This window comes from Salmo salar, chromosome ssa13, assembly GCF_905237065.1.
Source record: "Salmo salar chromosome ssa13, Ssal_v3.1, whole genome shotgun sequence".
Taxonomy (NCBI): domain Eukaryota; kingdom Metazoa; phylum Chordata; class Actinopteri; order Salmoniformes; family Salmonidae; genus Salmo; species Salmo salar.
Window position 1 is genome coordinate 50166716 of NC_059454.1, and position 21852 is coordinate 50188567.

The 21852-nt window shown below is 42.9% G+C and overlaps 1 protein-coding gene across 4 annotated transcripts in view; it reads right to left on the minus strand.

The window, feature by feature from the left end:
- LOC106567375 (sterile alpha motif domain-containing protein 11) overlaps positions 1 to 21852 on the minus strand; it is a 106991-nt gene that overhangs the window by 76778 nt on the left and 8361 nt on the right. For all 4 annotated transcript variants that reach the window (XM_014136541.2, XM_014136542.2, XM_014136540.2 and 1 more), the window contains exon 3: positions 7926 to 8101. In XM_014136541.2, coding sequence (XP_013992016.1) covers positions 7926 to 8101 — 176 coding nt within the window. The remainder of the gene's footprint in view (positions 1 to 7925; positions 8102 to 21852) is intronic.

Consider the following 21852-nt stretch of genomic DNA (forward strand, 5'->3'; position numbering starts at 1 on the left):
CCAAGGATCGTCAAAAGTCGCGCTATAAATTCTCAGACAACCCAAAGATTTCTAGATGCCCTTCCAGACTCCCTCCGCCTACCCAAGGACGTCAGAGTACAAAATTCAGTTAACCACCTAACTGAGGAACTCTATTTAACCTTGCAGAATACCCTAGATGAAGTCGCACCCATAAAAACAAAAAATATTTGTCATAAGAAACTAGTTCCCTGGTATACAGAAAATACCTGAGCTCTGAAGCAAGCAACCAGAAAATTGGAACGGAAATGGCGCTACACCAAACTGGAAGTCTTCCGACTAGCTTGGAAAGACAGTACAGTGCAGTATTGAAGAGCCCTCACTGCTGCTCGATCATCCTATTTTTCCAACTTAATTGAGGAAAATAAGAACAATCCTACATTTATTTTTGATACTGTCGCAAAGCTCACTAAAAAGCAGCATTCCCCAAGAGAGGATGGCTTTCACTTCAGCAGTGATAAATTCATGAACTTCTTTGAGGAAAAGATCATGATCATTAGAAAGCAAATTACGGACTCCTCTTTAAATCTGTGTATTCCTCAAAAGCTCAGTTGTCCTGAGACTGCACAACTCTGCCAGGACCTAGGATCAAGGGAGACACTCGAGTTGTTTAATACTATATCTCTTGACACATTGATGAAAATAATCATGGCCTCTAAACCTTCAAGCTGCATACTGGACCCTATTCCAACTAAACTACTGAAAGAGCTGCTCCCTGTGCTTGGCCCTCCTGTGTTGAACATAATAAACGGCTCTCTATCCACCGGATGTGTACCAAACTCACTAAAAGTGGCAGTAATAAAGCCTCTCTTGAAAAAGCCAAACCTTGACCCAGAAAATATAAAAAAAACTATCAGCCTATATCGAATTTCCCATTCCTCTCAAAAAAATTGAAAAAACTGTTGCGCAGCAACTCACTGCCTTCCTGAAGACAAACAATGTATATGAAATGCTTCAGTCTGGTCTTAGACCCCATCATAGCACTGAGACTGCACTTGTGAAGGTGGTAAATCCTTTTTAAGGTGTCAGACGAGGCTCTGCATCTGTTCTCGTGCTCCTAGACCTTAGTGCTGCTTTCAATACCATTGACCCCCACATTCTTTTGGAGAGATTTGAAATCCAAATTGGTCTACACGGACAAGTTCTGGCCTGGTTTAGATGGAAACATGGTGAAGCCCCAAAATTAAACTCCCTCGAAGCCTGTGTTTCAAACATAAGGAAGTGGATGGCGGCAAATATTCTACTTTTCAACTCGGACAAAACAGAGATGCTTGTTCTAGGTCCCAACAAACAAAGAGATCTTCTGTTGAATCTGACAATTAATCTTGATGGTTGTACAGTCGTCTCAAATAAAACTGTGAAAGACCTCGGCGTTACTCAGGACAAACATATCAAGACTGTTTCAAGGACAGCTTTTTTCCATCTATGTAACATTGCAAATATCAGAAACCTTCTGTCCAAAAATGATGCAGAAAAATGAATCCATGCTTTTGTCACTTCTAGGTTAGACTACTGCAATGCTCTACTCTCCGGCTACCTGGATAAAGCACTAAATAAACTTCAGTTAGTGCTAAACACAGCTGCTAGAATCTTGACTAGAACCAAACATTTTTATCATATTACTCCAATGCTAGCGTCTCTACACTGGCTTCCTGTTAAGGCAAAGGCTGATTTCAAGGTTTTACTGCTAACCTACAAAGTATTACTTGCTCCCACCTATCTTTCCGATTCGGTCTTGCCGTACATACCTACATGTATGCTACGGTCACAAGGCGCAGGCCTCCTTACTGTCCCTAGAATTTCGAAAGAAACAGCTGGAGGCAGGGCTTTCTCCTATAGAGCTCCATTTTTATGGAATGGTCTGCCTATCCATGTGAGAGACGCAGACTCGGTCTCAACCTTTAAGTCTTTATTGAAGACTCATCTCTTCAGTAGGTCCTATGATTGAGTGTAGTCTGGCCCAGGAGTGTAAAGATGAATGGAAAGGCACTGGAGCAATGAAACGCTCAAGCTGTCTCTGCCTGGCCGGTTCACCTCTCTCCACTGGGATTCTCTGTCACTAACCCTTTTACAGGGGCTGAGTCACTGGTTTACTGGTGCTCTTCCATGCTATCCCTTGGAGGGGTGCGTCATTTGAGTGGGTAGAGTCACTGACGTGATCATCCTGTCCGGGTTGGTGCCCCCCCTCGGGTTGTGCCGTGGCGGAGATCTTTGTGGGCTATACTCGGGCTTGTCTCAGGATGGTAAGTTGGTGGTTGAAGATATCCCTCTAGTGGTGTGGGGGCTGTGCTTTGACAAAGTGTGTGGGGTTATATCCTGCCTGTTTGGCCCTGTCAGAGGGTATCGTCGGACGGAGCCACAGTGTCTCCTGAACCCTCCTGTCTCAGCCTCCAGTATTTATGTTGCAGTAGTTTATGTGTTGGGGGGCTAGGGTCAGTCTGTTATATCTGGAGTATTTCTCCTGTCTTATCTGGTGTCCTGTGTGATTTTAAGTATGCTCTCTCTAATTCTCTCTCTCTCTCCTTTTTTCTCTTTCTTTCTTTCTTTCTTTCTTTCTTTCTTTCTCTCTTTTTTTCTCTCTTTCTTTCTCTCTTTCTGTCTTTCTTTCTCTCGGAGGACCTGAGCCCTAGGACCATGCCTCAGGACTACCTGGCCTGATAACTCCTTGCTGTCCCCAGGCCACCTGGCCGTGCTGCTACTCCAGTTTCAACTGTTCTGCCTGCCGCTATGGAACCATGACCTGTTCACCGGACGTGCTACCTGTCCCAGACCTGCTGTTTTCAACTCTCTAGAGACAGCAGGAGCGGTAGAGATACTCTGAATGATCGGCTATGAAAAGCCAACTGACATTTACTCCTGAGGTGCTGACCTGTTGCACCCTCGACAACCACTGTGATTATTATTATCTGGTTCCTCTCTAGGTTTCTTCCTAGGTTCTGGCCTTTCTACGGAGTTTTTACTAGCCACCGTGCTTCTACACCTGCATTGCTTGCTGTTTGGGGTTTTAGGCTGGGTTTTTCTGTACAGCACTTTGTGACATCAGCTAAATACATTTGATTGATTGATTGATTGATGTAGAAGTGGACCATAACATAACAATGTTTTTTAATTGAATCGGGTATTATTCTGCATCACGATGAGAATGACACAGTATAATTATCACAATGGAAAATATGTTGCAGGAAGTAACAAAGTGATGTGACACAAATGCTAGCAAGAATCTTGATGATGTGTCGAGGAGGTAGAGAATAGACACACACATATATACAGCATCCCATCTTTTTCACCATCCATTGACCAAACCCAATTTGTTAAGACCCCTCTAAGACTCACTTACTGGGTTTGTGGTCAATAGAAATCAGATTTCCCTGATTGGACATCCCATTACCCCTTTCGCTCAGACCCATTGCATTTGGGTAAAGTAGGGCTGAGATGGATGCCCGGGACAGAACGGAGCTGTGGCTCCAGCGAGTCCGCCGCCTTTTAAAGGGTAAAAGCCTGACATATTAGTCATAAGTGTTCTTTAAATTCATTATCATCTTAACACATGAGCGCCGCAAGTGTCAGTGCGGAAAGTACTTTAATGAGGTTAGTGGATCCATTTACAACTTTACAGTTGTTGTGCTGTCCTCCATGTCACAACCACAACACACACACACACACACACACACACACACACACACACACACTAAATATTTTTCATATAGATAAGATCATAGCATTTTAACCTGTTAGGGCTAGGGGGCAGTATTGACACGGCCGGATAAAAAACATACCCGATTTAATCTGGTTACTACTCCTGCCCAGTAACTAGAATATGCATATAATTATTGGCTTTGGATAGAAAACACCCTAAAGTTTCTAAACCTGTTTGAATGGTGTCTGTGAGTATAACAGAACTCAAATGGCAGGCCAAAACCTGAGAAGATTCCATGCAGGAAGTGGCCTGTCTGACAAGTTGTGTTTCATCTTGGCTCTTTTTATTGAAGACTGAGGATCTTTGCTCTAACGTGACACTTCCTACGGCTCCCATAGGCTCTCAGAGCCCGGGAAAAAGCTGAACGATATCGAGGCAGCCTCTGGCTGAAACACATTATCGCTTTTGGCAAGTGGCCGATCAGAGTACTATGGGCTTAGGCGCGTGCCCGAGTCGACCGAATGCTTTATTTTCTTTCGTCTGTTTACCTAAACGCAGATTCCCGGTCGGAATATTATCGCTTTTTTATGAGAAAAATGGCTTAAAAATGTATTTTAAACAGCGGTTGACATGCTTCGAAGTACGGTAATGGAATATTTAGAAATTTTTTGTCACGAATTGCGCCATGCTCGTCACCCTTATTTACCCTTTCGGATAGTGTCTTGAACGCACGAACAAAACGCCGCTGTTTGGATATAACTATGGATTATTTTGAACCAAACCAACATTTGTTATTGAAGTAGAAGTCCTGGGAGTGCATTCTGACGAAGACAGCAAAGGTAATAACATTTTTCTTATAGTAAATCTGACTTTGGTGAGTGCTAAACTTGCTGGGTGTCTAAATAGCTAGCCCTGTGATGCCGGGCTATCTACTGAGAATATTGCAAAATATGCTTTCACCGAAAAGCTATTTTAAAATCGGACATATCGAGTGCATAGAGGAGGTCTGTATCTATAATTCTTAAAATAATTGTTATGCTTTTTGTGAACGTTTATCATGAGTAATTTAGTAAATTCACCGGCAGTGTTCGGTGGGAATGCTAGTCACATGCTAGTCACATGCTAATGTAAAAAGCTGTTTTTTTATATAAATATGAACTTGATTGAACAAAACATGCATGTATTGTATAACATAATGTCCTAGGGTTGTCATCTGATGAAGATCATCAAAGGTTAGTGCTGCATTTAGCTGTGGTTTGGGTTTATGTGACATTATATGCTAGCTTGAAAAATGGGTGTCTGATTATTTCTGGCTGGGTACTCTGCTGACATAATCTAATGTTTTGCTTTCGTTGTAAAGCCTTTTTGAAATCGGACAGTGTGGTTAGATTAACAAGAGTCTTGTCTTTAAAATGGTGTAAAATAGTCATATGTTTGAAAAATTGAAGTTTTTGCATTTTTGAGGTTTTTGAATAACGCGCCACGGGATTACACTGGCTGTTACGTAGGTGGGACGATTTGGTGCCACCTACCCTACAGAGGTTAACCATTTTACATGGATATGTTGGAAACAGGATATTGGGAGATTTTAATTTTAAGATTAACATTTTTTACTAACACACAAAAGTGGAGTATGTCATCAGAGCCTCGTCCTCATTTGAGCTCATTTGGTTCATCTTACATTTTTGTTCAATCACCTTGGCAAATTTTTCAGATGTAAGTGATATATTTTCAAAACTATAAATACAAAACTATAAACTGATAACACTTGTAATCAAGGCTATAAATTAACAAAAAAGTTTCACTGAAAACGTAAGGTTCGTGATGAGAACGTACAAAATATCTGTCAATCACTCATTACTATGATCATTGATCTCCTGAAGAATCTCTTTTCCTTTCTTTCGATGCCCCCAAATATTTGGCTATACTGGTAGGTTGTTAGGTAGCAAGCCAAAGAGGTAACATGACTGAACAAAGTGCAAACAAATCAACACACAAGTAGTTTTAGAACAGCCCACGACATGGTTTATGAATAAAATGTCGTCCTGGCGTGCCGATATAGGAAGATGGAAATGTTGCGCTGATAATATGGGTCAGATCTTCTGACCTGGTTGGTCTAGAAGCAAGCCGTTTTCACTGTAGTAATGATGCAACCATGACGCTACTGAATCTGCACTTGGAAACAACTGTACAGTGAAGCCTTATGATTACAACAATTACTATCTAGGAGATTTTTTTCCTGTCTACGTGACTAGTCAACTGATACAGTATCGCCTGTCTCTCTGCTTGAAATTCATCAGCTCATAGTGTATCAATGAAATTCAGATAATGAGTGGAATATATTACTATTCGTAAACTGGGTGAATCGAGCCATGAATGCTGATTGGCTGAAAGCTGTGGTATATTTAAGCAATAAGGCCCGAGGAGGGTGTGGTATATGGCCAATATACCACGGCTAAAGGCAGTTCTTATGCACGACGCGACACGGAGTGCCTGGACACAGCCCTTAGCCGTGGTATATTGGCCATATATCACAAACCCCCGAACTGCCTTATTGCTATTATAAACTTGTTACCAACACAATTAGATCATTAAAAATACATGTTTTGTCATACCCGTGGTATAAGGTCTGCTATACCATGGCTGTCCGCCAATCAGCGTTCAGGGCTCGAACCACCCAGTTTTAATAGACCGTATACCACGGGTATGACAAAACATTTATTTTTACATTTATTAAAATGACGTTGGTAATCAGTTTATAATAGCAATAAGGCACCTTGGGGGTTTGTGGTATATGGCCAACTCCGCGTTGCTTCGTTCATAAGAACAGCCCTTAGCCGTGGTACATTGGCCACCCCCTCAGGCCTTATTGCTAAATACAACCCAGGTATTTCAGTTCTGCGTACACTACACTATAATTCCAAATGGTAGCTCATAGAGTGAATCTTTCCACTTTGTCCTATTTAAGCACACTGGCTGATGGTGAATGATGATGTAGTATTTACAGCCACATCCATATATGATTTGGTGAAAATGTACCACATACTTGTGAAAATTGCACCAAAGTGATTGAAAAAACTTTAATGGCATGACCTCGCCACGACCCTGACTTTGGGTGTGAGTGTGTGTGTGTGTTTGTATGTGTGTGTGTGTGTGTCTATGGATGTGCTTGTGTACACGTGCAAATGCATGCATGTATCCACATTTCTTACTGGATTATCTCATCACTTTCTACCTGGTCCAGGCATGAGTTGAAATGAGAGGGATGTAGAGCTTTGGAGCCAGGAAGAAAATCCCTGGCACACAGCGATTTCACTAAGGTGAAACTACTCATGACGCCTGTTTAAGGCATCTGAAGCTTGCTGTGGTAGGCTACTCAAACCTGAAACACATCTTATGGCAATGGTAGTCAGTCTTCTAGCTTTTCAGCCAACTAAGTGTTAGAAGAGATGGCTTGACAAAAGTATTTTTCACATACTGTACATGGTCCTCTGACAACAGAATCAATTATCATGCTCTCATAAGCAGCGGCAGCTACTACGTCAGAGCATGTTTCAGCCTGTTTTTTACCTCCTCCAAGCCCTCATTTACCATTCTAATGAGAACCTAAATAAACTCACACAACGGCACAGTCTGTGTGTGTCTGTGTGTCTGTGTGTCTGTGTATGTCTGTGTGTCTGTGTGTCTGTGTGAGTCTGTGTGTCTGTGTGTGTCTGTGTGTGTCTGTGTGTTTGTGTGTGCGCGTGCGTGCGCGTAAGGTCCACAGATGAGCTGACATTGACTTTGTCGACAGTGGAGTGCTCCTCTTGCGAGTTGTTGTATCCATGTAACCCGGTAACTGTTGTCGTGTAAAAGACCACACCGTCTCCATCAGAACGTAGCGTGGGGTCTCGATGTTAGTTATTTTATTGCACTCGCTTTATCCTGCACTTTACATTATTAGTATTTTGATCCTTGCATAGTTGAATACGCTTAATACTACTTTAATACTATTATAAAGAATATTCTTCTGTATGGGGCAAGCTGTGTTTCAATTACTCACAGAGTGCAGTGTAGACTGAACAAAGAAGATAAGCAAGAAAACATTAATTTCTTACACGTTAACACATAACATGTACACTTAATGTAAGCACAGAGCTTGTACACCTCTACACCACACAAAGCCAACAACCAAAGACATGTTGGGAATGAGGGTGAATAGATACTGTAGGTGATGAGTTATTTGTTTTGACCAATATAAATCAGATAAAGAAGTTCTCCAAGGCCCTACCCCTTTCTCATGATACTGTAATGCAGCTCGTCTTCCTGCTTGATGTGGGCATGGTCTCCGCTGGCGCGGTCGCTGCCCTCACTGTCGTCACTGCTGAAGGCGGAGGCCAGCTCCCTCTTGGGCACGCGGTTGGGGGGCAGGGGGATGGTGCGCTTCTCTGCCAAACGACCGCGGTTCTACAACAAATGGGGAGAAGAAGCTCTTAGAAACATCTCTCCATTTGCCAATGGCATTTTAATGCTAACATGCTAATGCTAAGAGCCTGCTAACACAAAATATGTGATAAATATGCTAACACTAAGCATGTGCTAACATGCTAATGCTAAGGATGTGATAAGATGTTAATAGGTAGCGTTTGAAGCTCTCCTCCACTCTAAACAGCAACCTTTGTGTGCAGTGAACACCCTAATAGTCCCAATCAGTCATACACAGAAATCAATGCTGCTGCTATAACTGGGGCATACATTTATATTAAAATGAGTGATCATTACATGAGATGAATTCATTCTACAATACATAATTTGTTTTAAACAGCATTTAGCATTATTCAGAGGCAATACTAAGAACATAGAAAGTTCCCACATAGGCTCAAGCTCCATAGCAGAACACAACAGCCAAATTGAGAAATTCAGCTTTCATTGGTTAGTTGTATTGACAGGAATAATGAAACTTACTAATATCGAGGGTATTTATGAAACACAATACCACAGGAAAATGAACAACCACATTTAGACTGAATCAAGATGGTAACAAAGCATAAGAAAGTAAAACATTGTTATCTAATATGGGTGTCAAGAAGGATTTAGTTGTCTAGTGGGGAAAACAATTGATAAATGTAGTATGTAGTACTAAAATGTAGTATTTAGGAAGTTTTAGCACAAATATGATAGTACTGTTAGCCAGTAATTCCATTGAAATGGGAAACATGACAAGTGTGACTAACGATCCTGGCAATGTGTTTGAGAGAGGAAGCCATTTCTAGTGCTCTATCCCACTTAAATGTGCTCAACCGACTAAGGCTGGACTCTAGGCTAGAATTCGACCATACAGGAAACACAGGAAAACATTTACGATCCAAAGTGACATGCTGAAGAATAGGCTACATGTCCCGGCTGAGACAAGGCTGATACATTTACATTTACATTTTAGTCATTTAGCAGACGCTCTTATCCAGAGCGACTTACAGTAGTGAATGCATACATTTCATACATTTTTTCTCTCCGTACTTGTACATGTAGGACTACTGTTCTATAGCGTTTATAACTATAGATGTGAGTAATTACATAGTACACATTTTAATTTACATTAAACTCCCATACAGACATAATTATCGAATTTACCACAGCAATCATAATAGGGGAATCGACTAAAGAACCATAGTTTACCATTGCCAGACTTCTGAGTGATAAGGCGGCCAAGGAACGGGAGGACAGGAAATAATTCTGGTTGGTGTATTCAGTGTTTTTTTGCCACAAAGCTCTAACGAGCAGAGCGAAAGGAAAAGAAAGGAGGAGTGTGGCCCTAAGGGGTTCTGCGAGTGAAGCTGGGCGACCTTTAATGTGACATGAAGAGGAGGCGTTTGGGAAGAGGTCACTGCAGATTAACACGGGTCTATAGAGAGAAAAATCGGGGGATGGAGATAGAGGGAGAGGGGGGATAGAGAGAGGATGAGACAGAGAGGGGGAGAGGGAGAATAGGAGGAAAGGAGGGAGAGAAACAGAAGAGGAAAGAAATTGAGAGAGAGTGAGGGAACTGAATTTGAGTACGAGGAGACACAGCAATGGAGAGAAAAAAGGATGGGGTGGGGGCAATACAAAACACTCTCGCAGTGCCTACATCTCCGCTCTGCTCTCCCGGACGCCTCTGAGCCCTCCAGCTATCGCTTCCACCACACACACCCCCCTCCCTCCATCCTTCCATCCCATGAGGAGTGGCGGCATGAGTGGCAGGGGGGGGCAGAGGCGCCTAGCCAAGAGGCAAACAGGTGCAGCCCTTCTGGAGGCTCTCAAGTGGCAGACATTAAAACTAGGGAGGGGGGAAAAAGGAGGAAAAAGATGAAAACATCCCTCAGGATGAGCAGGGCCACATAGTTCTGCACATTCTTTCTCTTTTTCTGTCTTGCCGAAAGATGTATTTCCTTTCTTCTTTCCACAGGCAGATCTGTGGAGAGCAGTCGCTTTGTATAAGTTCTTCTCAACTGTGTGAGGACAGTGGAGGAGTTGCTGCTACTTCCGCTCTACTCCCTCGGACTTAGCTACTTGGACTAGAAGTATACAGCATGCTCTCTCTCGGTTGCTCTCACTTTAAGACACACACACCTTTCATATTTATTTGCTCTTGAATATTAATTCCCCTGCATGTGAAGAGGGTGTTTTACTTAGCAGAAAAGCATTGTGTACTGGTCTACTGCAATAGTCTGCCCAGGAAGAAGCACAGAGATTGTGGCTTGGTGTGTAGACAACCACCCACATGGCCCTGACATACCCAGGCCGCCAGCCCCCCTACTACCCCCCTCTCCTCCCGGAAACCCCCCTTTCCTTTCTTTAGCACCACTGGCGCAGAACTAGGGGTGGGCTCCCATCGTTTCTGGCAACACTTCCGCAGCGCGGACGGCTCTCCAAAACAAAACATGAAACAAAACATAACCCTGCCAGCCCACGTAGGGTAAAAAAAGAGGTGCACACAATCATAATTTACATATACACACACACACACACACACACACACACACACACACACACACACACACACACACACACACACACACACACACACACACACACACACACACACACACACACACACACACACACTGAAGGCAACCTTACTGTGCGGTCAACCCTCAGTCAGCCATTGAAAAAAGTATCTTATAATCATTCCTCTAAAAGCACCTCTAAGAATATCCCCTCCTACACATTCTGTCTGACAGTCAGGGTCCGCCAGCCAAGAAATATATCTGTATTTCACATTTACACACACACACACACACACACACACACACACACACACACACACACACACACACACACAGACACCAATACAGACTTAGTCAAGCATGATTCAGATGGGTTCCATTAGATTAGAATGGCGACTTTAGTCAAGAGAGGCAACCCAAATTTTCAAACCACATGACATTTAGATTCATCATTGATTGCACCAATACCACAAGGTAATTGATTTCTGTAATGTTGCTTTAATGTTTTTGTAATATTGACAAATGCACAACCATTCAATACATATTGGGCTCTTCAACATTGTTTTGTTGACACAACAACTATCTAGGTTACCCCATCAATTGTTCATCTCTCTATCAGCTACAACATAATTAAATGGCACTTTCACAAATAAAATGAATCTCACACACAAAGATACACATCACTGATAATGACAACATCTGAGATAACATGTGATGGTAGTATGAGAAGTGGCCATGGACCTGTCCCAAATGGCCCCTATTCCCTGTATAGTCCAGAGCCCTATGTGCTCTATGGGACACCAGTAACTTCAGTAGCATGGCCTCTACATTCATAAAGGATCGAAGATTTGCATTAAATCTGCAGAAAAATCCAGTTGTTGTTGTTCTGTAAAAATCACAGGACTATATTTAATGCCAAACAATACTGGCAAACAGAAATATTGTATATTTAACATCAGCTAAGATTATTGAAGAAGCGTTATTTTACTAAGCTTGTTCCAGACCTTAAACGAAGCCTCTGTGGAAAAGGATAGTAATGTGTTTTTTTCTCCCTGCCTTATTTCCTGAAAGGTGCAGTACCCTGCCGCTGGCTCAAACCAGCACGCACACACACACACACACACACACACACACACACCCAGCAGTAGCCGCCGTGACATTCCTGCAGCTGCGGCGCTCTCTCTCTTGCACGCGCCCCCCCAGCGTTCTCCCTGGGGGACGAATGCCTAATGAGTCACGCGCCTGTCTGCCGTTACCTCTCAGCGTGTGTGTGCGTGTGCATGTGTGCGTATGTGTGCGGAGGCGGCATGGCGGGCCGACTTGGCGCGAACATTAGCGGAGGGGGAGGGGGAGTTGAGACGACAGGGGGAGAGAGGGAGAGAGAGAGAGAGAGAAGGGGGTGGGAAAGGGGCCGTCATTGCCACACTCACATAGGGCCGGTGAGAAAAAAAGAGTTAAAAACCCAGTGTGTTCGCGTGCACTTAAGACACACTCCACTATCCTTTTTGTTTATGCTGAGCCCCACGATCTCTTACTCACGTACTCACCCGCAAAGACACTCTGACATTTCTATAAATGAATTTGGCTACAATTCTGGACTTTAGATGGGATGTTAGAGGGGGGGATTTCAAATGATGCAACCCTTCCCACCACAAATGAATAAATCGATCAATAAAGAAGCATTCGAATTTTAGTTTCAGATAACAACCTCCTTTCACCATATTGAACACGTGTACAAAACATTAACATTAGACTGACCAGGGGAATCCAGTTGAACGCTATGATCCCTTATTGATGTCACTTGTTAAATCCACTTCAATCAGTGCAGATGAAGGGGAGGAGACAGGTTAAAGGAGGAATTTTAAGCCTTGAGACAATTGAGACACGGATTGTGTATGTGTGTCATTCAGAGGGTGAATGGGCAAAACAAAAGATGTGCCTTTGAACAGGGTATGGTAGTAGGTGCCAGGCGCGCCGGTTTGTGTCAAGAACTGGAACACTGTTGTGTTTTTCATGCTCAACAGTTTCCCGTGTGTCAAGAATGGTCCACCACCACCCAGCCAACTTGACACAACTGTTGGAAGCATTGCAGTCAACATGGGCCAACATCCCTGTGGAAAGCTTTTGACACCTTGTAGGGGACGAATTGAGGCTGTTCTGAGAGCGGGGGGGGGTGCAACTCAATATTAGGAAGGTGTCCTTAATGTTTTGTACACTCAGTGTATAAATGCAGGCTACATTTTAGTTGAAAAGACTGATAAAAGTGTGTGTCTGTGTGGGGGGGGGGTTATATAATGGCAAGGCAACACTATGTTTTCATTGCCAGGAGATGTGAAAAAAACGTTTGAGGGAAGGACAGGCATGCAACCAGGCGCGCCCCTTCCTCCGCCACATCCCTCAAACACACACCGCCCTCTCTGCCCCCACCCCATGAGCCGAGCTGAGCTGAGCGGGCGGTTGCGGCCCAGTGGAGCGGCGCAGGGTGAGGGACAGGAGGGGGGAGGGGAGCAGGGGCAGCGCTGGGAGGTCAGTGGTAGTGCAGCCAGGCATGCCAGCACCTCTGTTTTTCTCTCTCTCTCTTTCTCTCCTTGTGTGTTTGGATAGGCCCGCCAAGGAAGCCTCAGGAGAGCTTTATGGACAGGTAATGACTCCGCCATTCTCTCCCCAGACAAAAACAGAGGGAGGGAGGGAGGGAGGGAGGGAGGGAGATGGAAGAAAGTGCAGCAAGGTTGAGTTTTGCAGAATAAAACGAAAAGATGCCACTGAGAAGGCCTCATATCAGCCTCAACGTCTGAAAATAATATTTTTGTATACAAACAAATGTACCCAAACCTGTATATTCATGTGTTTTTCTTCTAGCATTATATCTTCCATTTAATCACACTACTCTGCCTATTGTGTCATTTGAGAAACACTGAGTTGAGTGAGTAACACACTCCCTCCCTCTCACACACACACACACACACACACACACACACACACACACACACACACACACACACACACACACACACACACACACGCACATGCACATGCACACACACGCACACAGTGTTTAAAGAGGCGACAGAGAAAGAGGATGATATCACTCGACCACTCTGCTATCAGATGAGGTCAGACGTCTGTACACACACTGGAAGGAGAGAGTAGTTCCATAATTTTCTCTGCTGATAGACAGGCAGTCCACCTTATTTAGCTAACTCCCACCCCAAGAAATGCACACACATTTGCACACACAAACATGCACAAACACATCAATACTAAAAGTACAACTTATTGGCAAGGTTACACATAGTGTAACACAATCCCTCCCTCTCTCACACAAACACACACAGCATAGCCAGTGTGTGTGAGTGTGAGTGTGAGTGTGAGTGTGTGTGTGTGTGTGTGTGTGTGTGTGTGTGTGTGTCTGTGTGTGTGTGTGTGTTGTGTGATGTCTGTGTTTGTGTGAGAGAGGGAGGGATTGCGTTACAGTATGTGTAACCTTGCCAATAAGTTGTACTTTTAGTATTGATTCCTAGCACTGTGGCCACCCAAAGTGCAAGACTCCTAGTAGATAAGTAAATCATTAAAGTCTCAGTCATTCTCTAATTTGGCCAATTCACTAAGAAACACACTAGAGTACAGAACCACGCATCGCTTCTGCCCTGAAGACAGATTCTGTGGTTGCCATGGTAGCATAGCCTCAGTGCCATGTGGGACACACACAGGGACCCACACACACTGCACACAGCAAAAGCACCCACACACACACTCACAAAAATACATACACATGTTTGTGCATACACATGCTTGCACACACACATGCACATACACCCACACACACCAGGGTTTCCATTAGCCGGTAATAGCCGGCTTTTGGCCGATAAAAAAAGATTAAAGGCCGATAAATAAAATTGGCGCTGGCCTATTGTCCGGGAGAAGAAGAAAAAATCCCATTGCGAAATTATGCTTTTTAGCCTATTCATTAATGGAAGTACCAGTTGATGAAAATATATTTGGCTGGTCATGATTATTAGTCTATAGGTTAATTAAAACATTTAGTGGAATTAAATTGGCAGGTGTGTACGGTATATTAGTTATGTATCTTATTTATCACATGCGTACAGCTTACAGATACAGAGCCTTTGAGCTGAAAATCTGTCAGACAGTGCAAGACACGTCACACCACTTTCAATGACGTGGAGGTGTGCATTTTGAAAACATATACTTAATTGTTTAAAACCTGAACATTTTAATACATATTATGAGGCATGTCTTACCTTGCTTCAAAATAGCCGAGCCAAAATCAGACCATATATGTGGAGGCAATTATTTTATATAAACTTTCTTTCATTGTCCAGTAGCCAAAAGCAAAACCCTAGTCACATTAGAAATCCATGCTAGTTGCTGCATATCTCCCGTCTTTAAAAATTCCGAACTGATATTTTCATCTCTGTCACATGAAACTAAATCGCATGTGCGGTGTCTTTTTGACAATGGTGTTTTCCGCTAATTTAATTATGGAACGAACATTTGCGATTAGCGTACTGTCTTGTGTACAATGCTGCGCTTAGAATGTGAAGAAATAATATTTTATCAACATATTAAGCTAAACGTTCTGATCTGTTTTTTTATGTAGTCTAGGCCTACTGGTTGTATGAATTTGGGATCTATCGTCCCACAACTCTCTAAGAGTCTGTTTAGAATAGGCTATTTCTTTATCGACAAGCTGACCAATAGAATAGGTAAACTTTTTATACTATGAGGGATAGTAGATTGACATAGGTTAGTGATTTTGCTGTTCGTTAGGCTACTCATCTTGTCTTCAAAGTGCACATCAGAACATGGTAAAAAGGACCTCACATTGTTGCATCCTTGACTTGCAAGTTCTGTTAATATGAATGACCATAATCGAAATGTGATTTCTGTCATTCTCAGCACTGCGGGTGGATGGTGCAGGTTACGTACCCAATGCATATGGGTCCGGTAAATTGCTCAAATGTCCGGTAAATTAAAATGCTGCCGGTCAAATGTCAGGCGCCACATTTTCCAAACGGAAACCCTGACACACACACATACACAGACACACACACTCCAACCCCCTGCGGAGTGTGAGCTGTTGAGAGACACAGAGGCGTCAGCCCCCCAGCCCTGCTTATCCCCCTCATCACAGTGGCACTCAGCCAGTAGCAAGTCCCAACAAATAGCCACATCAAATCAGTAACCAGCTCTATGCAATATCTATAGCAATTTACTTATATTGCTACTGTACTGGTAACTTTCCGTTCACTTGTCCATAAGCAAGGCACTAATATAGATTACTCCCTTATAACTACTGACTAGTCCAGATATCAAATGAAAGTCTACTGCTATGGCTTGGCAGAATCACACTGGGTTACAATGTTAAATATATTGAAATATACACTAAAATCAAACAGGAAATTTGATTTTGAAAAAGGAACCTATGGTTCTTTTAGTTTTCAACCACCCAAAAAATGACTGGTGGTAAAATAGATTCCTAGGCAGGGATGTATATGTAATAATAGTAAGAGTAATCTCCCACAGTCCCTAACATGGAGATGTGCGTGTGTTAGTTTGTGTGTGCATGTGTGTGTACATCTGCGTGCATGTGTTGTTCATTCTCTCTCTGTGGTCAGGATGCAGGAGAGGGGGAGCCCCCTGATTGGAGGAGATCTTTACGAGCCGGAGGAGGAGAGTGTAATTTCCTGCCGGCCTCCGTTGGTTCCGCTGGAACAACAGAGCGGAGGAAGCCCGACTCTCCCGGGAGCACACACACACACACACACACACAAGCTCACACACACACGCTCTCTCTCACACACACAGTCAGCCTGCCTGGCCGAGTGGCTTAAAGAGACATACACACGCACGATGTACCCCTCTCTCACACATCGACCACACACACCGGAGCATGAAGATTCTACAGAGCAGTTATACCCAGGAGCCACGAGCAAGACATTGCTTTATTAACATGTTCTATTATATTTCTGTTCATGTCCTAATCATGAATTCAAATCATGTCATACCTCAACACTACAACACACACAATATCATATACAAGCAGACAAACCAAACATATGTCATACCACACACACTTTTGTCACATCTACACACACAGTGTTTCCATGCACATAGCTATGGACTTGTTACTTCGTCACTCGATCACTAGTATCCTAACTCTGCATTAAGTCGTTCAGTATTACTGTTACAGTACACCACTGTTGAACGTAATCTAAGGTAGAGGCCTGCAGGTCCAGACAGAGATCATTGCAGAGCGGTCTGCATTTTTCATGCTACGGGCGGGAGAAGGCAGTCAGACAGACGATTTGGGGATGAGAATATTGCTTTGTCCCACAGATTATTTGGAAACGGTCATCTTCTGCTTTGTATGCGTTAGCCTATCTATTGTGTTAAAATCGCATTATTCATACACTCTCATTATTCGCTGATTCCAGTTAAGTAGCCTATTACCTCTCCTCTCCTAGTTAGGAATGCGAGATCAAAGTGCGTCTATAGGCTATTTGTGTGGTCTCAATTAAATGCATGGGCGGAGAAGCACAGCACAGTTATCTTTCCAAGGAAATTAACTCAAATATGATTAGGCAACAGTACTACAGTGTCCATAAATAAATAATATTGTGGGCACTCAACCAACATGAATTGTGTTGCAATCAAAACATTTGACTATGACTGGAAAGGAAAAGGCATAACGTCCGCATACCATGGTGTGCGAACGTTGCGCCTTTTCAATAAATATTGATTATCCATTTATTTGTCTCTGCCTGCAAATCGTGCCCACTCCTAAAAGGTAGGCTATATCCTATATGCAAAACGTAGCTCAAGAGAAAGTGTGTCAGCGCTCATCATTCTTGCTGCTTCAATTTCTGTAGCCATACCACTCCTCTAGTTGGTCGTGCGAGACCAGGTGCACGTGTGGTCTCAATTAAAAAGAGTAGGCTATAGCCTGCATGGGCGGAGAAGCACGGGGCAGTTATCTTTCCATGGAAATTAACTTCCTAATTATGACTAACCTATACTTTACTACATTGCCTAGAAATACATATTGATCAGCCATATTTGTCTGTTTGAAAATCATTCCATTCCTAAAAAGTAGGCTATAAGTAAAATGTAGATCTAGAGAAAGTGCAAGTGTCTGCTCTTGCTCCAACTCTGCTCTCTTCAAACTAAGTCTAGCCTATATTGGCTGATATACCCCAGTAGGCTAACACCAATAGCCTAATATAATGGGTCATGTGAGAATCTCTGGTAATTTAAAGGGTTACTTTGGGATTTTGACAATGAGCATGTTAGCATATTCCCATAGTCTTCCAGTCATTGCCCTAATGCTAGTTAGCATTGGCTCACGAAACTACCTCTAACTTCCTTCATACTGGACACAGAGACATAAAAAATGGTATCCAAGAGTTAATTTGACTCTGGAGATAAATTGACTCATTTCCAAAATCCCAAAGTATCTCTATAACCTATTTATTTAACCTAGGTTATTTTGCTCATTTTTATATTTCAAATAAGGCGCTACATTTCTGGGAACACGGCTAGCAAGCGAGCTGCGTCACATATGCCTAAAATAACATTGCGGTACTGTGGATGGGTTCGGGACCAGTTCTTGAGGGAGAGGGTGGGAGTTGGACAGAAAGCCAGTGGTCTGAGTTCTAATCACGACTGCCTCTCTGCGAACGAGTGGAATTGTTACGCTCTCTTTCAGTAATCATAATTCAGGTACAGTATGCTTGTTATGTTTTCCTGCTCCCACTGGATTTGTCTTGTTAGCAGCGTATTCATTCACAACTCTGTCCAACAGCAAACTCTGCCCAGAGTAAAGGCCGTGAGATGAAACAAACTTCCTCAGCCCAGACCAACACTGGCAAATGGCAAGTAGAGAGATACGCTGCTGACAGTGGCCTTGCGAGATGCGCCAGACATAAGGACATTTTTTTAAACGTCCATCCACTCCTGCCGTGTCAACAGACATCTTCCAAACAAAAAAAAACAGACTCTTGGAGAGTGAGTGTACAACTTGTAAATAGTCGCTGATATTTCAGACAGAAGGCTAGCTATCTAGCTAGCTCAAGGGCTCTGGCTACTGTTAGCCAGATAGCTAGCTAGCTATAACCAGCCGGGTAGAAGGATGAAGTTAGAAGGTAGCGTTAAACAGAGCCTGACCTCAGCAGGAACAGTTGACTGAAATTAAGATAGCTATAATCTTAACAAAAGATACTATAAGTTCTCAGAACAAAATAACTTTGCTTTACAGTGAGTAAGTAGTGAGACAGACAGTGATGAGGCAGGCTGCAATGCAAGAAGCAAAGGACACACAGCGAGAGGAAGCTAGCAGAGAGAGAGGTTGGTAGTGGAGTGGTTTAAAGGGGTCCCCTGAGAGAATCTGTAATCTTATCAAACACATGTTAGAGTCAACTAAGGGCCCTTTACACTGGTGTACTTTAGTAGTTTACAACACAGAAAACTGAATTGCAGTGCAGCTCACATGGGATACTAAGAACAGGAATATAATTGATAAGATATCATATTTCAATATAAATATACATTTTTTCAATATTTTGGGAGAGATGACCTGATGTGCATTTTGTGTAATCTTTAACTATAGAAAAGTACATTAGCCATTCCCTATAGACCTGCATGAAAATGCTATCAAACAATACAGTTCTAATCTCAATCGCCAACTGGTGTTCATAGTTTACCCCATTATTTAATTTTTTTACCACTACTTCACTTACTTTCATGGGTTTCAACCTGTGCCACTTTGTGCAACTTTCTGCTACTTGAATGCCAAACAGGAGGCTATCTACAATGGATTGCCTTCTGTTGTACCACAGATGACATAAATAAGATGATACGATGTATGTGAGCTACAAGTAGACCTACAAAGTGTTTTTCTGGCAGTAATTTCAGGTTTGTTAAAATCACAGCCTTTGTTCGTGACAACAATTCACAGGAACCCGCACTGCTCACCAGGCAGTAGATAGAAAATAAGAAACCATCACAACCCATCAGACAAGCACGTCTGTGGAGAGAAAAGCCTGCCACTTCTGGCTAAGCCAACAACAGGCACAGGCAACAAGGAGGTGTGCATACTGCAACAAACAATACCATTACAACAGGCTTTTGTGTCAGGTCTCAGAAGGGAAACTCATGACAAGGTTCTTGAGTCATGTCACTGACTGTACATTTTTCTGCCAGTAAAAATGACATACATTTAGAAAATGAAAAGACAATTTGCAGACAACCCTAACAATATGTATTGTGCCTCTGTTTAACTGCAGTAGCATCTACGTATTTAGCTTACAGAGCGAAGACAACATGCTATAACTTCAGTATACCTATTAACTTATATCCATATCTGAAAATGATATATGTTGAATTTCCCCAAAACTCATCTACTTCTATATTCTCCGCATTTTTTTGGCCAATGCATCTCATTTGAAATGTATTTTCTATGGACCCTATGTGGTGGTGTATATCTGTATTCTTGGCTGTGAAAAACGTCCTCGGTTTACCTGTATCACTCAAACACCTCCGGCTTATCTAAAACGCCTTTTTCTTGCGTGCTTCGCACACTTTAATCACCAGTAGCCACGCTCAGTAGCTCGCTAAGCTTCTTACGCCCTTCCCTCAAGATTAGCAGTTGGGAACGACGACAGATGCGCTCCGTAGCGATAAAAAAAACACACACATTGCGCACCTGTGTGAACAGATTCGACGGCGGTGAGTCGGCGAAGAACTCACTCAAAGTTGGCACACTGGCACAGACGCCATGCCTGTGACGCCTCACAGCCTGCATGGCATGATGTCGTTAGCTCAGCCAAACGGGCACCGCAGGGCAAACACAGCCCGGTGCAACAGCTAGGCGAGGGACAGCAGCAAAGGACAGAAGAGCCATGACAATTAGATCAATCTAGCAAGGGGAGCCTGTCTAGTCACCCATTCATATTACTTATTAACTTTGTCTAGAATTGTCCTATTCATTCTGCGCTTCATGTAGTAATTTGAGCCAGTGTTGATGTCAATGTTGTGTTAGCATCTGTGAGGAATGACAGAATGAATTTATATTGAACAGCGTTGTAGTCCAACTAGTAATTTCCATTTTTCAGTACTTGGTGATAGTTTAACTTAATGCCAGTTGAATAAAAACCTTGTATACACTAAATTTGACTTGAGTTTCTGTATATGACAGGCTGTCGGGAATATATGATATGAAACTATCAGGACTCATCACCAAAGCATTGAGCATTTAAGACCAATATTCTGAATATGTTATGTCACATAAGGCAGATCAGAATGGATCATTGAGTATATTGATTGCACACACACGCAGGCACACTCCCTCTAAACCAATGGTTCCCAAACTGTGGGTCGTGAGGGGTCGGCAGGGGGGGGTGATAGTTACTTAAAAAAAATATACAACACTGAACAAACATATAAACAAAACATGTAAAGTGTTGGTCCCGTGTTTCATGAGCTGAAATAAAAGATCCCAGAAATGTTCCAAAAAGCGTATTTCTCACAAATGTTGTACACAAATTTGTTTAAATTAATGTTAGTGAGCATTTCTCCTTTGCCAAGAAAATCCATCCACCTTACAGGTGTGGCATATCAAGAAGCTGATTAAACAGCATGATCATTACACAGGAACACCTTGTGCTGGGGGACAATAAAAGGCCACTCTAAAATGTGCATTTGTGTCACACAACAAAATGCCACAGATATCTCAAGTTTTGAGGGAGCGTGCAATTGGCATGCTGACTGCAGGAATGTCCACCAAAGCTTTGAGCAGAGATTGAATGTTAATTTCTATACCATAAGCCGCATCCAACGTCATTTTAGAGAATTTGGCAGTACATCCAACCGGCCTCAAAACCGCAGACCACGTGTAACCACTCCAGCCCAGGACCTCCACATCCGGATTCTTCACCTGGACAGCCACCTGGACAGTTGATGAAACTGTGGGTTTGCACAACCGAAGAATTTCTGCACAAACTGTCAGAAACCATCTCAGGGAAGCTCATCTGCACGCACGTCTTCCTCACCAGGGTCTTGACCTGACTGCAATTCAGCGTCGTAACCGACTTCAGTGGGCAAACGCTCACCTTCGATGGCCACTGGCACGCTGGAGAAGTGTGCTTTCACAGATGAATCCCGGTTTCTACTGTACAGATGGCAGACAGCATGTATGGTGTTGGTGGGCGAGTG